This window comes from Cynocephalus volans, chromosome 1 (genome assembly GCF_027409185.1).
Source record: "Cynocephalus volans isolate mCynVol1 chromosome 1, mCynVol1.pri, whole genome shotgun sequence".
Classification (NCBI taxonomy): domain Eukaryota; kingdom Metazoa; phylum Chordata; class Mammalia; order Dermoptera; family Cynocephalidae; genus Cynocephalus; species Cynocephalus volans.
In genome coordinates this window covers 213,308,253-213,326,710 of record NC_084460.1, presented here as the reverse complement: position 1 = coordinate 213,326,710, position 18,458 = coordinate 213,308,253, and the positions used below count along the sequence as shown (strand labels likewise).

At 35.7% G+C, this 18,458-nt stretch overlaps 1 protein-coding gene across 1 annotated transcript in view; it reads right to left on the bottom strand.

Moving 5' to 3' along the window:
* KYNU (kynureninase) overlaps positions 1 to 18,458 on the bottom strand; it is a 79,022-nt gene that overhangs the window by 8,364 nt on the left and 52,200 nt on the right. Inside the window, exons 5-7 of the mRNA XM_063113309.1 lie at positions 18,261 to 18,332; positions 16,965 to 17,039; positions 14,332 to 14,478 (exon numbers count right to left, since the gene is read on the bottom strand). Of these exons, the coding sequence (XP_062969379.1) occupies positions 14,332 to 14,478; positions 16,965 to 17,039; positions 18,261 to 18,332 (294 nt within the window). The remainder of the gene's footprint in view (positions 1 to 14,331; positions 14,479 to 16,964; positions 17,040 to 18,260; positions 18,333 to 18,458) is intronic.

Here is an 18,458-nt window from a genome sequence, read left to right as displayed (position 1 = left end):
TGGGTACGAGCAGGCATTCCCATAGAGTGCGACCTTCTAGTGATTGACTGTTGGCGGGAACTGCAGCTTCCACACCATACTAGTTAGGTCTTTAAGTGTTCTGAATATCATTCCTTGATTGATACAAAAGTAGTAGGAAACAATCCAAGAATTACAGTGCTATAAATTTTGACAATATTCCCTTAAAAAATAAGTGTGATGGGAAATTTGACAATAATGAACAAAAAAAGAAAAAGTTATAGGGAGATGTGTGTGTTCACGCACTGGTCAAACCTATACAGAGGATATGAACAGATAACAAAAACAGGTTGGCTAGTTAACTCTGATCTTGGGATTTCCCAAAGAAATTCATAATTAGGGAGTTATTGAATAGTACTAGGGACAGGTGGGAATGGAGAGGAGGAGGATAAAGCTAATAGGTTTTCTTGCCATAGCCTTAGAGCGTTAAGCTTTCCAAAATTCATTTAAGTGTTATGATTCAAGAACATACATAGGTGCTAAGTTAAAAACAACAACAGTAAACATATCTGTAAGAGAGGCCTCTACCATCTCTGTAAGTATCTCATTTCAGAGTGAATTTTTATTCTGTTAAGCCTTCACTTATTTATACTACTAGTTCAATGAGAATAACAGTTAAGACATAAAATGATACAAAATGAAAATAAACACACAAATAAAATGGGTCAAGATATAGTCTTTTAAGTAAACTTCAGGGAAACTCTTTAGATATCAAGTAGTATAGCAACCAGAACGTTTTCTGTAGGGCAGAACCCAAATGCTTTTCAGTTATTTTATTCCTAAGGCTCTTATAGATGATATATGAGACCCCAAAAATGAATACTCTCCATATGCATTGCAGAAAAAAAAATCGACACACATTTTATCCAGAAAGCTAACCATGTGATAATAAATTCTAAATTCACACATTGAAAGTTCAGCAGCAAACAGGAACAGAAATAAGGAAAACTAGAATGGCAGACAAAATTTCACCCTTGACCTTATGATGAGTTATCCTAAAATTCAGGTTGAATAATTTCAAATATATTTCTTATCAAATATTATTTTAAAATAAGTTTATAGAGAAAGGTGATAATGACAACATTAACTTTACACAATAAGTTACGTGGAAAAAATACCCATTGTCCTAAAGCTATTGATTGACAGTGCTTATGCCAATATATGTGTCAAGAGGAGACAAGAGGTCCTGCTAAAGTGAGCAATGCTCTGTGCCACTCATGTGGGCTGATACTAGGGAGCTGGATGTCATGAATACACTTGTGAGTTTCCAGAGAGCTTAATGTTAAAGATAAAAAATTCAATAAGAAGGTGTTTTAAATTTTAAAAGTTTGTCATGAGAAAGGATGTGCACAGAAACCAAGGGACTCACTGAGTTAAAAATGAGTATCTTTAACTGGCAATCAAAATTAACACTTTACCTAGTGATTTAAAAACCCTAGTTTGAATTCAAAGATAAACTGAAAAGTGAAAATGGAATTCATCAGGAAACAGTCACTTATTTGTCAACCTGTGCAAATTAGAATAACACAATACTAGGATTTTATTACCCGCTTATATCAAGCCCTACCCTGATAGTTTTAAAAAGTGTAGCAGCTTATAGCTGTAATGACCCTAAAGGAAAATATGAAGAAAATGTCCTGTTGGAAAAGCAAAGCGACAGGGAATGGGACTTTGAAGAGAAGTGGATGGACACAAGCAAGCTGAGGAGCTTGCCTTTGGATGAAAACCCTGGATTTCTGAATGAGGATGGTGAGACTTCATTTACTATCACAACTGTTGGAGGCCTTCCCGGGCATTTCACAGAAAAAGGAGCCTTTCCATTCTTTGAAATTAATATGTAACCCAAGTGAGTCTTTGTTTAAGTTCCAGGTGTCTCCCAGCAATGTGAACATAGCTAGCCAGTTAGTCCCTGGAGAAAACAGATAAAGAAGAATCTGGCACTATGGTTATATCCCCTGGTTATGTAAACAGATGCCAAAGGGAAATGGCAGCTTCTGAACTTCAGTGGGACTGTGTCTCCCAAACTATCTGAATGCTGCCCTTGAGCCCATTCACATGATGTGGTTTTGGCCCAAGGTTAAGTTTAAATGAACTGGAGCATGCCTAAGACTGTGTGTTAGACTGCAAGGCTGTTATTTGTAAGTGGTGTTAGGCTGGGTTGTTTTTTCTATGACACCTTAGTGGATCTGTCCTTCCTTTTGTCAAGCACTTATCACGGTCTAAAGCAATTTTCTACTCTATGCCCCATCTGAGTCTAAATTCATTAAAGGCAGAGTCAGCGGTGTTTTTCTTTATCTCTATTCTCTCTTTTCTCTCTCTGTCCCTCTCTCTCTCATCTCTATCTCTCTCTGTCTTTATCTCTATCTCTATCACTCTCAACCCAGAGCTTACACGTAAAGTACGTAAAGTGAGAAGTCAATATATGTACAAAAGAATGAAGTTTCTTGAGAGTACTGTGCACCTCAGCTACCATTAAAGGGTTTGGAGACTTCCTGCTGGAATTCTCTCCAGTGTCATGTAGATTTGCTTCCCAGTTATACAAAGGCTTTGCAAGCTCTTTTATTTAGAGAGAGAGCTCCTGTGAACACCCAAAAGGCATTGAAGAAATTCTGATGGGAATGAAATGGGGCCAGTGGTACAACTGCCTGAGAGTCCCACCAGGAGGAGGGATGGAGGGGACAGTGTCTTGGGGCCTCTCTAAATTAGAGTGGTTGGGAGGAGTGGGTTTGAGACTTTGAAAAGGGCCACTGCTGAATCTGGCACTGAGCAGGCTCTTACTTGGAAAGGCTTCTGATTCCTATCCTTGACATCTAGGAGCAAAGTAAAAATTATGTTTTCAATCATCTCAAAAGAAACAATTACATCAACTATAGAAACAGAGGTCTCAGATTCCCCAAAGGAAATGACCAAGAAAAAAGGATTATACATTTTATCTTTGACTTTTCTAAATGCAGAGGACCCTTTGCCATTACATGATTAGTTTACATAGATAATAGGAGACAATATCATATAAAGAGAGCTTCTGTATAGGCTGTGCATAGCCAGACTGCAATTCTAGCCTTTACTGGCTGGTTACATTGCCTTGGGCAAGTAATACCCTCTTTCAGAATCAGTTTCCTCAACTGAGCCATGGTGAAAGAATACTCTAAGGGTGCCAGGAAGATGAGAAACACTCTGTGTCAAGTATCTAAATCATAGTGGGCCATCAACAGTAGCTACTACTATTCACACTTGTACAAAGCACTATTTTAGAAACTAGAGTCATCATTTTAGCCTTTATTTTCTTAAAGTACACATTGATGAGACGGGCAAATCCAGAGATGAGAAATGAGAGGAGGGAAAAAGGGGAGAATTTTGCTACTGAAATTTAAGGAAAATGTGTCAGTTGAGAAGGTATGAGACAGAGCTAACCGTTTCAGAAGAGTAAGAGTAGAGGATTTGGGAGAGAAGAAAAGCAAACCAATCTTGAGACCCTAAAGCATTGTATAATATGCAGTTGAAAACTTCTTACTACCTAACAAAGTGTTTGTAGTAGAGAGCAAATTTCAGCTATTTCTTTTACCAGCAAAAACAAGTATTGTCTTTCTCTATTTATTGTTAGAAGTAAGCACAAAATTGGGAAAAATAAAACAATTTCAGTAGTACTGTTCTCTTCAACAGTCTTTCTCTAGCTGGCAAAGACCTCACACAAAATATAGTTTGTTTGATTTATTTCAGAGACCCAAGATGGGAACATAGCTTAAGGTAATTTTTCAAGCTTAATTTAGTTCAGTTAATATTTAATGACTTAATGGAGCAGTCTGCATGCCCTAAGAGTTTCAAAGAATAAAAATGGAATTTGAAAAAAAATTCAAAATTTACAAAAAACATCTTGATTTTAGAGTAATTAACTATTATATGTAATTCTACAGATATTTCTGATTCTATTTAAATGGGAATACAGTTGTGCTTTTCATACAGTTCTGTGATCTGTCAAATTGGCCTGCTCCTGTCTATTGCTGATGTACACACACATCCATTCAGTGGCCTAACACATATGTATTTAAAGACAAATGACTATGTGCAAAGCACTATCAGGTGTGTGTGAGGTTTGCAGGGTCCACCCTTAATCACTGAACATTCTATGGGCATAAGACTCCCAAAACTGAGAGTTAAAATAGGCATAGAATCAATTACAAGACAGCACAAAAGGTGGCCAACGATACACTTTCCATCATGCTATGGAAATACAACAGGAAGATAGATTTATCCTGACACAGAGGAGCAAGAAAATTTTGATTATGAAGGCCAAGGATTTCACACCCAGGTTTCCACAAAAGTCAGTCAAGTAATATATGAGTTGGAACTTTAAGAAATACTTGACTTTAGCTTTATTATAGGAACATCACAATGTAAGAAAGAATATAAATGCCAGTTGTGATTTGGCTTCAGTGCCGAGGGCAGGCAGTAGAGGTGGGAGTTATGTTGAAGAGCTTAAGTCCCCTCTAAGGGGGCAGAGCTGCAACTCTGCCTCACCACTTGTTAGTTACTCTACAGAAATGATGGGCTAGTTTTGCAAAATTTCTAATTTTTCAGAAGATATTTGAAACTAGGAATTTTTACATGAAATCTCATGTTTTTAAATTGTTGGCATGTGATTAAATTTTTACATCCCCCATGTTTGCTAATACAATAAGGGCTACACAAAGTAAATTTTTAGGACAGGTGCTACCTGTGAAGCAGGTAGTGCTTGAGGGGGGGATGGAGGAACAGAAGGCTTCCCATGTGAAAATTATAGGTGGAGGAAAAGCTGAGGCATGGAGGTAGAAATTATGACCTCTGGACAGAGAATACCACATGAGTTATCTGAAGGAGAGCAGTGTAATTTATGATATTGATAATTTAGGTGCATGCCAAATCAGAAAGACCTTGAATGATTTGGACTCTATTCCACAAATGGTAGAAGAATGATGGTTATCACATGCGAGAAACTTGAGGCAGGGTATTCAGGTAGGAGATACATCAGCCCAATCACAACCCTCCAGTGAAGTACAGCTGACTTTTCTGATGCATGATGACTTTTAACCTTTATTTATCAACTTATCTACCTGACTTGTTATAAAGTGCATGTAAACTACCTATGTAACTCATTCACCACATTGTAATGACAATTACATCCGCAGATAGCCCTATTTAGATGGGAAATGAAGGAACACTCTCCCATGAGATATTTCTCTAGTGATTACTGTCAATCTAAATGGTTAATATCTCAACCAAATTTGCTTTTTTAAATATACTTACTTACTAAACTTGATAATATTGCATAGAAGACTATGGGAGAATTCTTAAACATATCTTTCTTAAATTTCTTCCCTTAAAGCCAGTTTTTACAGACAATGTGATAATTATTATCTTTGCTTACCACCCTCCTTAGGATAGATTATTTGCTGGGAAAATGAACACTTTCTCTTCAATTCAACTAACCTTTGATATTGCCACCCCTGATCTTGTTTGCATAAATACTGCAACTAATGAAAGAAGAGGATAGTAAAAAATGACATGGGAGAAATCTCTTAATTTTTATTGGGGATTTTTTTTCTGCCCAAGGATCTTTTGGAATTCCACTTTGAATGCCATGAGACAGCCTCCCCTTTCCATTCTTTGTAGTGGTTAGAGAATAAATTAGAACAGATGTACACATTTCATATTGGACACACTTTCATTTTTCAGCCTAACAAAAATTTAAATCAGCTATCTCTGGTTAGTCAAGAGGCATGAAAAATGGAATATTGGAGAAAATACCATGGGCCTTAGACAATTTAAATATTTTATAAAATGCCTATCACCTACAAAAAAATGGTAAGTGTCCTATTTCCTGTGGGAGGCTCTGTGTTTAGCATTATGTCAGTGAATGAGGCTAGATCAGGAGAAATAGTTATCCTTCATGGCTTTGATGAGAGTGGTTGCAGAATCACACTTCCTGATTGACAACCCAGAGGCTTGTTTCTCCCAAATCTGTAATGCTAAAACAACACCTGGAGTCCAGGATTCTCTACCATTGAGAATTATTCATTCTTTCTTACATGGCCCATTTAATCAAAAGATTAAATTAAATAAAACACCTGGTGAAGACTAATTAGAAACAGCTCAAGATTTTTTGATTCTCGGGCATTGATCCTCACCAATATATTCTGACATTGATTTTAGTCTCCCACCTGGATGGATTCAAGACTACAGATAGTTTACTACATATCTTAGTGGAACAATCCTCTATAATTCTCAAAGTAAAGAGTAAAGGCCAATTAGTTGATGGGACATTCCATCTAAACTTTATGTCATTTTCCCCTTTATCAAAGCATAGATCCAAGTTCCTCAACCAATAATTTTACAGAACAGATGCGATACATCTTTATCACCCAGAGGATATATGTGCCAGGTATGTACACACACAGACACACATACACACAGAGTACTCTCCCCTTGTCTATAAGGGATATGTTTCCATTTTATATTTTTGGATGTGATTGACCAGGGGTAACTGAACTGCAGGAGGCGAAACCACGGAGAGGAGATACACACACACACACACACACACACACACACACACACACACACACACACACACACACACACACACTATATTTATATATATGTCTTCCCCTTGGATTCTGTGGATAGAAATAAATCTTGGTTAAGTTACAGCAGCTCAATATAGACATTCGATTTCTGATAGTCATACAAAACCTGTCTGTATTAGCACTGAGGAAATGTGGATAGATAAGAATGATCTCTTGAGAGATGAAAAATATATATCTTATGTAGTATAAAATGGATCTGTTCTCTGGTACTCTCATCTATTGAACTGTACTGTAATGACACAGAATTTTTGAATTCCTGCAAAGATACTGCAACTGCCTCCTTACTTTTGCCCACTCATCCCATTCCAATCCATTCTCGTCATTGTGGACAGGAAATTTCTTTCTAACCTTAAAACAAACCTGGCTCCTTTAATGTCTAAAACCTTTCAATAGTTCTCCATGGGTCACCAAAGAGAAACTAATATGGCTTAGTGGGCCTTTCTTTACCTGGCCTTTGTCTGCCTTATAGACTGATTTCTTGTTCTTCCTTTTCTAAAATTCTACAATCAAATTATACTGAAATACTTGATTCCTTGCATCCTATCAATAATTTTAACTTTCTAGGCTGGTCCCATTAAGCAGCCAGCCCCCCGGAGGGTACTTTACCTGGTTAACTTCTACATCTAGAATTGGCTCCTGTCTCATCTTCTCTAATAAGATCACCCTCATGCTCCAGGCTAAATTAAGTGGCCCTATTTGAAACTTCATTGTTATAATTTACTTCTCAAATAATTACCAATGAATGAAAGATATAAATGCATACCGCTTTACTATAGAGAAAATAGAGACAAGATTCTTCTTATGCACTAATGATAAGATGCTACTGGGTGAATGGGCAGTGACTTTAATAGAAAAATGTCTCTAATCTCTACAGTTTCTAGTAAAGAAGGCTTAATATTGAATAGCCCAATATTAAACCTTTTGGGAAGAGGTATTTTTGATACTATTCTACTAATAGTTTATGAGAGTTGACTCCCAATTTTCAGAACTAGAAGCACCACAGTCAAGCTTTCTGTAGAAATTTGAGGCTTGGTCAATCATTTATCTGTGTCCTAGAAGAATTTCAGAAAAATTTAGATCTTTCCTGAAGTTAAATGGATGGTTCATTGAGGTGACCATTCATAGTGAGTGTTGTTTTGGTACCTCTGATTTGACTAAACGATTTTATTAATGATGTCTTTATTCATATTTCTGCTTTTGTCTTATATTAGTCTGGATCCAGCATTAATTCGTTTTTCTTCAAGCTGCTAGAGAGCTAATTGTGAGTATGATTTATTAATAATTTAAGTGGCATATAGTGGAGTGTAAGAGATGTTTGCACTCAAAGTAGAGAGCAGCACATGACAAAGTGGAAGCTAATGAAGCAAATTAGGGGTTTGCAGAATTTCATCTTCTTTTTAGCCACCATTTGCATTTCAATTTTCAGTATGCTAAAAAAAAAAAAAGTGCCAATATCCATATAGGTACACTAAAATGTGTAAAGATGTGAGAAATTAAGGGAGTCAGTCATTCATTCATTCAACAGATATTTATTTGGCACCCACTCTCTGCTGGGCACCATGTAAGTATCAGTGTGTGGTAAGCGATTTCATAGGAAATCAGAGAGGGGGGCGGGGGGTACGAACAGTTTGTGCTGACCTTTTTAAGGATAGGACTTTAAACTTTTTATTAGTCCATCACCAAACTTTTAAAAATTTCAGTTTAATCTCTTGAGTTCTAACCAAGCTTCTTAGATTATTCTGTTTTCTTTTATGTTCTAGAATGGAAGTGTTCAGTGAGAGTGTTTAGTTGAAAATTCTGGATATTTCACTTTCTGTCTAAAAATATCATTCATTCATTACTTCTTTTTCTAGTAGGGCCAGATATTCCAATATGCACTTTTTTTTTTTTTTTTGCATGTTGGTAATTGCTGGTATTTGTTGAATACTTACCATCTGCTAAGTACAAAGGATTTTTAAAATGTTATTTCTTTTAACTCATCTTAGAACAAACCTATGAAGTAGGCATTCTTATCTTCCCCATTTGTTAAGTAGACAAACTAAGTCACACTGGTAAGTGAATTAAGACAGTCAAACTATGCTGAAAAGTAATGGAGAGACCTGGCTGGGTTCAAGTCCAGTTGTGACTCTGTCTTCACTGTCCACACATTTTATTAATACAACTCCTACATCTTAGCACGAGTATCCTACTCCATCAGCAGCACAAAATAGCTGAGTTCCAGTAGCAGAACTAATGGCTGTTCTTCTCGAGCACACAGTCACAGTTCATCTCCCAGAAAAGGCCATGGACTGAGTGTTAGTGGAATATAAGTGCAAGTAAGTTTTGTCATTTTTAAGCTAAGTCTTTTAAAAAGTTAGTATACCCTTTCATCTCCCTTAATCCCATTTATATTGCTGAATGCAGACAGAGTTTTTAGAATATGAAAACCACAGGATGCAGCCCTGAATCACTCGGAACCTGAATCACTGCATGGAGAGAAGGTTGATCTCTGGCTGCTGCATGAGCAAGAAATAAATATCTATCATTGTGAAGGCATTTATGATTCTATTTATTTATAACCAAGAGCTAGTCTACCTAATACACTGAGTTTTCCATTGAAAATAGTATCTAATTATTTGTTACCTATTTTTTATCATAATCCAAATTGAGAAATTATAATCTATGAGTCTATTTCTTGAGATGATCCAGAGGTATTCTCTACTTTCTCTTTTTATTTTATTGTCACCTTACCAATTTCTCGTGAATTGTTTTCAAATGTTTTGTGAAGTGAGATGAGAAGGGAAAAGAAAGAAAAAAAGGAGGAAAGGAAAAAGGAAAGAAGGAAGGAAGGAGAAAAGAAAACTTGAGCAATAGAAAAGAAGGAAACAGGTTGGCAACGAGGAGATCCAATGGAGATTGTAATTGGAAAATGTAGGAAACTGTGGGTTAGGTAACCCAAACCCCATTCCCAACCTCTTCTTAGTCTCTCCCTACTATGGAAACATAAATGCAAAATATTTCCTTACTCATGCTCCTTTGTAGCTGCCATTTCAAAAGGTACTGAGTCATAAGTAGGACTGGGCTAGGTTTTTCTGGGAAAGATTTAGTACTTTGAGTCAAAGATATAGATGAAGCTGCACTGCTAATTCTCTCTTCTCCCTTCTCTTTACCTTAAATAGAAATAAGATATTTGGATTTGGGACAACTGTCTTGTGACTGGTGTGAGAAGTCTGAGAAACTTCTAAGAGAACTCTGGAGGTGCCACTCAGACCTAAGTGAGCTGCTTGCTGAGTGCATACCAGCAGCCTCCTGCCTCACATTTTCTGGTGAGGAACAAAAATACCTATGTTTCAGCTGACTTTAGCTGGGATTTTGTTTCTTGCAGCTGAAAACTTTCATATTGGGTTCACGCATACTAAAGGAAAGACAGATCCTGAGAAGGTGGGCTTAATAACTGATTGGTTGAAAATGTCAAGAACAGAGAAGTTGAGTGTAATGGTCCAGAAGGCTGGTGGCGTGAAACAGTAGAGCTATTCAGCTGGGGGAGACAAATCTCTTTGTAGCATTCTGATCTCAAGCTGCATCCAGGTGTAGCAGGCATGTGGGCATAAATAATAATTTTCTATTGTAGGAGTAGCGTAGAGCTTTCACTTAGCAATGACAGCTGAGTGGAAACACTGTCACTAGAGATAGTAACACAAAGGACAATATGGAGCATCTACATTCAGCGAGTGCAGAAAAGAAGAAATTCTTAGCAGGAACAAGTACAGAATATGAAAAATACAGACATGGCAGTAAAGCTACAAAAAGATGGGGTGGCCAATGATATAAAAAAAAGTATATGCCTTCAAAGACAAAAATGAAAATCTATCTTTAAACTGATGTCTCTTGCCACATGCTGGCCCTCCCTTGTGATACAGTTCTCTAACCTGACCCCATGTTTAGTTTTTCTCGATTTCCTTCACTTGTCACCATTCCAGACCTTCTCCTCAGTTGAGAAAAGCCTTAGCATCTTAAATTCATTATGTAAATCAAAGCTATCCTGTCAATTGTCCCTTTTATTAATTAATTTACTTTTTCTCTTTGATGACTACTGGAAATCTAGTATTTTCTTTCTCTTCCAAATCCATTTCTATACCACCTACAACCCATTTGGGAAAAGAAAGAGAACCAAATAGAAAAATGGGCAAGACACTTGAATAAGCATTTTATAAGAGAAGATATCCAAAACCAAAACATTTGAAAGATTCTCAACTTCTTCAATAATCAGGGAAGTGCAAGTTGAAACTACAATGCATTACCAGTACAAACTATTCAGAATGGTTAAAATTACAGAGTGACAATAACTATTGGTGAGGATGCAGAGCAACAGAAACTCATAAATGCAAGCAGGAGTATATGCCAAATTGATACCAACCCTTTGGAAAATTGGCATTACTGAGTGGGAATGAATGTACACATATTTTATGACCCAGGAATTTTACCTGTAGGTACATACTTAACAAAAATGTGTATAGATGTTTACCCAAATAAATTTATTAGAATGTTCAGAGTAGCATTTATTGTAATAGCCTTCAAATAGAAATACTTATAAAAACCTGATACCTATCCTAATTAGAATGGAAAAAAATAAATGCGAGGGTACTTCAAAAAGTTCATGGAAAAATGGAATGAAAAAATAATATTTCGACGAACTTTGTGAAATCCTTTCATAGTGATCTATTTCATCACTGTATTAATATACTGAAATGAAAACAAACAAACAAACAAAACTACTGCTACCTACAGCATGGATGAATCTCACAAACATAACAGTGAGAAAATAAGCTAAACACACTAAAAAATGCTTACATATGCACTTATAAAAAGTTCAAAAATGGGCAAAGCTGATCTATGTGGTTAGAAGTCAGGAGAAAGTAACTTTGGAAGCAAAGTAGTATGGTCTGAATGGTGATAATCCCCCCAAAATTCTTTATTGTAACCTAATACCCAATGTGATAGTATTAAGAGGTGGGCCTTCAGGAAGTGATTAAGTCTTAAGGGCTCCATCCTCATGAATGGAATTAGTGTCCTCACAAAAAATGGCTCTGGCAAACTTCCTTGCCCCCTCCTGCTATGTGAAGACACAGTTATGAAGCAGAGAGCAGCCCTCACCAGATACCAAATGTGCTGGCACCTTGATCTTGAACTTCCCAGCTTCCAGAATTGTGAGCAACGCATTTCTGTTGTTTTTAAATGACGCAGTCGAAGGTATTTTGTTATAGTAGGCTGAGTGAACTAAGAAATAAGGTACAGGCCATGGAAGAAGGCACAACTGAGGATTCTGAGTGTTGTAAATGTTCTGTTTCTCGATAGGAGTGATGGTTACAAGGGGTCTAAATAACTTATGAAGCCATTTACTTATGAGTTGTGCTTTTTTTGGTATACATGCATTTCTTTAAAATATTTTTCCAAATTCTTGTCCCTTCTTCCCTATCACATGATTTTGAAGTTTTTATTTTAAAATCTACTCATTGACTCTCATTGCTCCATCCACCATCATTTTGGGTTCCTACCATGCTTTGTTTTGGGAAACTTTCCTCTCTCTAGCCTCACTTGACCAATTCTAACAGTGACTGTTTTATGCCTTTTTTCTTCTTTAATTTCCTATCTCTCTCTTGATTGACACTTTTCCTTTTCTCTCTGCCTTTCTCTTCAGTTCTATCTTCATAGGCCACCCAAGAGAGCCATGTAAGTCTATATTTTAAAGAACTTTTCCCAGTCTCAGTTGAGAAAGGAAAAAAATGTCTAGCAAAAGGGAAAACATTTGTTAGAATGATTTTGATGTTGGATAAATCTGAGTCTGCTATATCCCCATTTCATTCCTATAGTATCCATCACTTCTTTGCAGTTACATTTTGATTAGAACTGCTCATTCGTACCTTCATTTATTTGACTTAGTTCCACGAGAATTTGTTTGTTTTGTGACTGGTAAGGGGATCGGAACCCTTGGCTTGGTGTCGTCCGCACCGCACTCAGCCAGTGAGCGCACCGGCCATCCCTATATAGGATCTGAACCTGTGGCTGCGGCGCTCCCAGCGCTGCACTCTCCCGAGTGAGCCACGGGTTCGGCCCAGAATTTGACTTGTTATAATTTTTAAGGTAGGCACTTATTATAATTTTTAATTGAAATAAAGCCTGAAAAATACTCAGATAATGGTTTTGGCAACCAAAGTACTTAAGTATGAGATTTATATATAAAACCTAAGTAAACAAATTTATTTTGGTTTTTAATGGGAAACAAAGTGTATATCCCATACCTCATATTTGTTGAGGGAAGGAGAAGTGGGAGAAACCTATCCCTTAACAGCAGACTGTGTGCCAATCCGGTAGATGTTTAATACTCTTCATTTCATACTGACTTTCTGATGTGGGTGATCTATCCCAAATTAGCACTTTTGGAAGCAGAGACTCAGAAAAGTCAAATTACTTGCCCAAGATCATATAGGTAAATAACCTAGCCAAGATTTGAACGTCAGACTGTGTGATTCCAAAACCCATGGTTTTCCTTCTCTATCTTCCTGTCTCATTTCTATGAAAGTTAATGAGACATGCATGTATACTAAGGGAACAGGGACTGATGACTACTTGCATAACATTTTAAAATATGATTTTTTTATTGGTCTCCCTTTATTTTGGTGCTTAACAATTTAATATCTAAATTAAGAAGACATTATCTTCATATCTTTTGTAATGCATTACTTTCACAGTTATCCATCAAACCAGTTGGAAGTCATGGTTGGAAATTCCTAGAGACTGCTGATAACGGTGCTAAATTTCTTTTCATTAGTTCCATTCATTAGCTTCAATAACTGAACATATTAACTAGATCTCACACATATATTAATTCCATAACTTATTAATGTTCAGAATAAAATTTGATTGTCACCTTTTTAAATACATGACTTGATTGCTGAATCAAATAGAACTGTTATTTAACAATTTTCAATATAAATTGTGACTTTTGAGTGCTGCTCTCCTAATTTTGTTTTTCAGGCAAATGAATCCTAAAAACACCTTTACAAACACTTATCTATATACAAAAAGACATGATTTCAAAGTGGTAAACAATTTTAAGAGTGATTTAGTAGTGTGCAGGAAAAAAAAACTCTTGTTAGAGGCAATATACTAATAATAATTTCTCAAGATGCTTAGGAATAAAATAGCCTTTTTAAGTAAATTGTGTAATACTCAATCTAGTGATAACATGTAATTCTGCATTTCTCAATCTTTAGGTACCTGGGATTAAGTGAGAACTGACTTATATTTAGAATGAATTATAGCGTAACAAAGTACCCAAGTTGAGTTTCTAACAGTCCTAGCAGGTAGTTACTGTCCTAAGTATTTTGTGTGCTTCCTGCTGACTGAGCAGCTGAGTACCAATGACATCACCTGCAGGAAGCTTGCCTGTCCTGCTGACTGGAAGCAAACAGAGAGCAGCTGCTAGTAAGAAGGTGAGACCACAAAAGTGGCCAAAAGTGGTTTAAATAGAGATACCTAAAGAAAAAAAAATGCATGTTTTTTTTAAAATATAGGGCTCAGACTTTTTAAACTCAAAGTAATTTTACACACACACACACACACACACAAAGGTATTTCACTGGCAGTGCAGGTCGCACACTCTTCAGCAGAGTGATGCTGGGTGGAGTTGAGGGGGCGGAGGAAAGGCTGTGCATACCTTCGCTTGCCCGGCTTTAGTGATGGCAGGCATATTAAAGAGCTGTCCAGTGTAAAAATGCACCCCACTGAACAGGATCACTGCAATCGAGTCTCCTTCCTTCTCAATGACCTCCAGGATATCCTCTGTTCTTAAGATTTCTTCCCCCTAATAAAAGATAGGCACAAGTTATGTCATATCAACAAGAATACATCTGTCGCTTCTTATTTACCAATCTAAATTTCACCATGAGCGCTTTCCCACCTTAAGAAAAATCAAAAGCATTTTTTTTTTTTTCAGACTAATGCTTTTCAAAACTCTGGCCAAAAAGCAGCATTTGGGCATTTTTTTTTCTTTTTTTTTTAAATCAAGAAATGATAAAAATAGTAGTAAAAAGAGATTTTCAAATAATCTTTGCAAAACCTACTTGCTTGCTTTATCCTCCAGTTTTTCAATTGCTCTTTACTTTTTGCATACCTATGAATTATTTTCCCCTTATTTTCATCCAATAAAATACGAGAAAGTGCAAGAAGTCCATTAAATATATTGCAGGAAAAATTTGCTGGAAATTAGTATTGCACTTATCAATCTAATATAATAAAATCACGTATACATCTTTCATCTGAGTATTATCAAACCAATATCTCTTATTAGCTTAAGAATAAAATCTCCTCCACACTAATGTATGTAAAGATCAAGACCTAAACATGAAGAAAATTATCAATAAAACTTAATATTAATGAGTTTTTTTTATTCTATATCTCCCCCCACTACAAGTAGTGATTGGTTACTTAATGAAAATTGTCAATGAATTTAGATTTGGTTTTGCAAACAACTTGAGCTGAAAGAGATCACTTAAATACAAAGTATCTATTTGTACCCTAACAATTCTGATCTACTTACCAAGTTTTCATGAATTCTTTCTAGTGTTAAATCTGACATGATTTTAGGTCAATGCATCATAGCTGCATTAATATACAGTAGAAGCTCATTAACATAGTCATAAATTATCCTTCAGTTTATTTTTTCATAGTTCTTGCTATTTGCTACTCTGCTGCACATTAGGGGTGTGTGTGTGAGAGTGTGTGTGAGTGTGTGTGTATAATATACTCTCTACTAGGAGAAGCCTGGAATTTGTTTATAAAATGGGCATCTATAAAAACAGGAATGATGTGGAAATCTCTGAACCACTAAGTGAAGTGTACTTTATATATAAAGAGAAGATTTCAGTAATCGTAAATAAAATTCTAAGTAAAATCAATAGCTTGGCAATTCAAGTCTTTTTATTCTTAAAAGAAACTAATAAGGTTTGCCCACCATAATTTCATAAAAAGGGTATGGAAAGCATTAATACTTATTTTTTAAAAGAATCAGTATTAAGCAATCAAGAAATATATTTCTGTGACAGAATATAGCCTTCTCTCATGTTGACTTATTCTAGTCTTGTAATGCTAAAGAGTGGTGCCAAGATCATGATTAACTCATAAGGCTCCCCAACACTGGACACTTATAACATTAAAACTAGTGATCATTTGTGGCTATATTCATTTATGCTAGAAATTAGCAATTTATATACGACATATGAAACAGATATCCTCTCACAGGTGTGAGAACTTTTAATTCCATTAATTTATTGCATGTTGGCAACTATGAGTAGAAATGAATAAAGTAGGTCTTTAATTTCTTCAAATTAATTCTGGGTTGAAAGAAGTAATTGTTCAAACATTGACTTAACAGCCTGGGTGCACCATATGTGAAACCTAAGATTTATTCTGTATGATTCTCTTGTTGCCAAATTACACACGCTGCAGGGTTAATATGTCAAATTCTGTACAATTTAGCCTTATATCTCCATTAATGTAAAGTACACAGTATTTTAGACCTTGAGCATATGGTCAAGCCTGATTAGATATAACGTCTGTTACCTGTTTAAATGTAAAGAAATCTCAAAGAGATAAAGTAACTTTCCCAAAGTCACATCCCCAGTTAATTGGAGGATCTGAGATTTCACTGGAGTAGATTAGTCAGGCTGTAAAGCCCAGGCTCATCCCACTATACCACATCCATTTCTCCACCCTGGCCAAAACACAAAATAAAACATTTGACACTTCTATTAAGAAGGGAGGGCTGACCCCGTGGCGCACTCGGGAGAGTGCAGCACTGGGAGCGCAGTGACGCTCCCGCCATGGGTTCAGATCCTATATAGGAATGGCCGGTGCGCTCACTGGCTGAGCGCGGTGCGGATGACACCAAGCCGAGGGTTGCGATCCCCTTACTGGTCACAAAAAAGACAAAACAAAAAAAAAAAATAGAAGGGACATGAAAGACGTCATCCTTCAATTTAAACAAATCCCTGGTGTTTAGCATAATTTGCTACCTTCTTCCCATCCCATTCAAGAACATGGCAGACTTCAGTGGTATTAATAGGAAAACAGTTTGCTTTCCATATGACTAGCCTTTGAAAAATGAAAATAAATACAAGTCTCAGTTATTCTCAATTTTTAAAAAAATGATCTAAGAGTAACAGAAGGCTTTCATACTTTCTTGAAATTTCTATTAAAGTAATGAAGATAATAAACTTTTGAGGAATACGAAGAAAAATCAATACTGAAGAATATTTCAGGATGATGAATATTTATTTCTTTCTCATATACCTCTCTTGTCTTTATAATAAGCATACTTTTCTCAACGTTAAGTCCATGAAGTTGAAGCTGTGACTCAATAGCGTACTGGAAAAGAAAGATAATTTACTTATTAAATCAAGCCCCAAACACAGAAGTACATTGAAATGACAACTCTGAAAACAAATAATAAAATAACAATAAAAACATTATTATATTAAGTCCAAGGTCAAGGTTAAAAATGACTAAACAGAATACACCCGAGAAGAACCACTTAACATAATTTACACACAAGAATCTGAACATTCTTTAAAATACTACACATTAGAGACGAATGGAAATGTAGGGGTCATCTAGACTTTAGGAGTTGCAAGAGATTTGTAGAATAATATATTAACGTGTCTAACCTAAGTTAAAACCAAAATTTGCAAAATAACCAAAGTGAGTAATATAGACTTGCTTGGCTTGAACACAGGCTATAGAAATGGCTTACACTAGAAAGAGCAAGTTAGTGAAAGGAGAAGGCATTTCAAAAGTTTACTTTATTGAGAATACAAAATATGCATGAGAACAATTTCCGGGATCCCACATTTTTTTTCACAATATTGGGATTTTGATCCTTTTTAGTAAGATAATGCCTATTAATTTTGACAAAATTACATGCCCTAAAATTACAAGATGTGGGCTAGAATAGTAATAATATAAAGACATTATTATTTACAGTCATAATATAAAGACAGAAATCAAATTTCTTCAACAATAAAACTAAAATACTGTTATTTATGTCTGTGTCTGGAATGATCAAATTTCTTATTAACTAAATTGCTGATAAAGTAGCATGACTTTTTTAGTAAACCACAGAAGTATTTTTAATCTTTCATAAACAATTTTTTCAATAAAGCATCATCAATTGTGCTAGCCTGCTATGAAAACAAAGGGACACGTAAAACTTTATATTGCTATTCTACATAGATACAGGGTTGAGCACTGGGGTTTATATTGATTCGATTTCATAAAATAAAACAGCAACAAGAATTAATAAAACATTTATAACTGCACTTGATTTAGACCAGCGGTTTGCTCAATGTCTTTAAAAAGACTCATAAATCAATGTTCCTATTCAATCCTTTTCTTCCTGAACATGTTTTCTTGAACAAAAGAAATAAAGCTACAAGCTATAAAAAATGCCTATATCAAACACATTTGACAGATCTTTTTATTGTAAGGTTACTTGGAAAAGACTAGTGAATAAACAGTCAAGTCAGGCAAATGATATGCTCTTCTTAGAAGAGGAGAAAGAACATAAATATAATTTGAAGAAATCCTTACATGATCAGAAGGGAAAGCTTTGGCTTCTAGTAGAATTTTATACCGTTTTGGTGTAGGCTTAAAAAATGATAACTGCAATGAAATGAATTTATGGAGAAAGCATTAATGCACAATTTATACAGTTGTTCATTTTATACCACACTTTCATTTTATAATCTCGATCATTTCAAAGTCATTAATTAATTAAACATCTAAGAT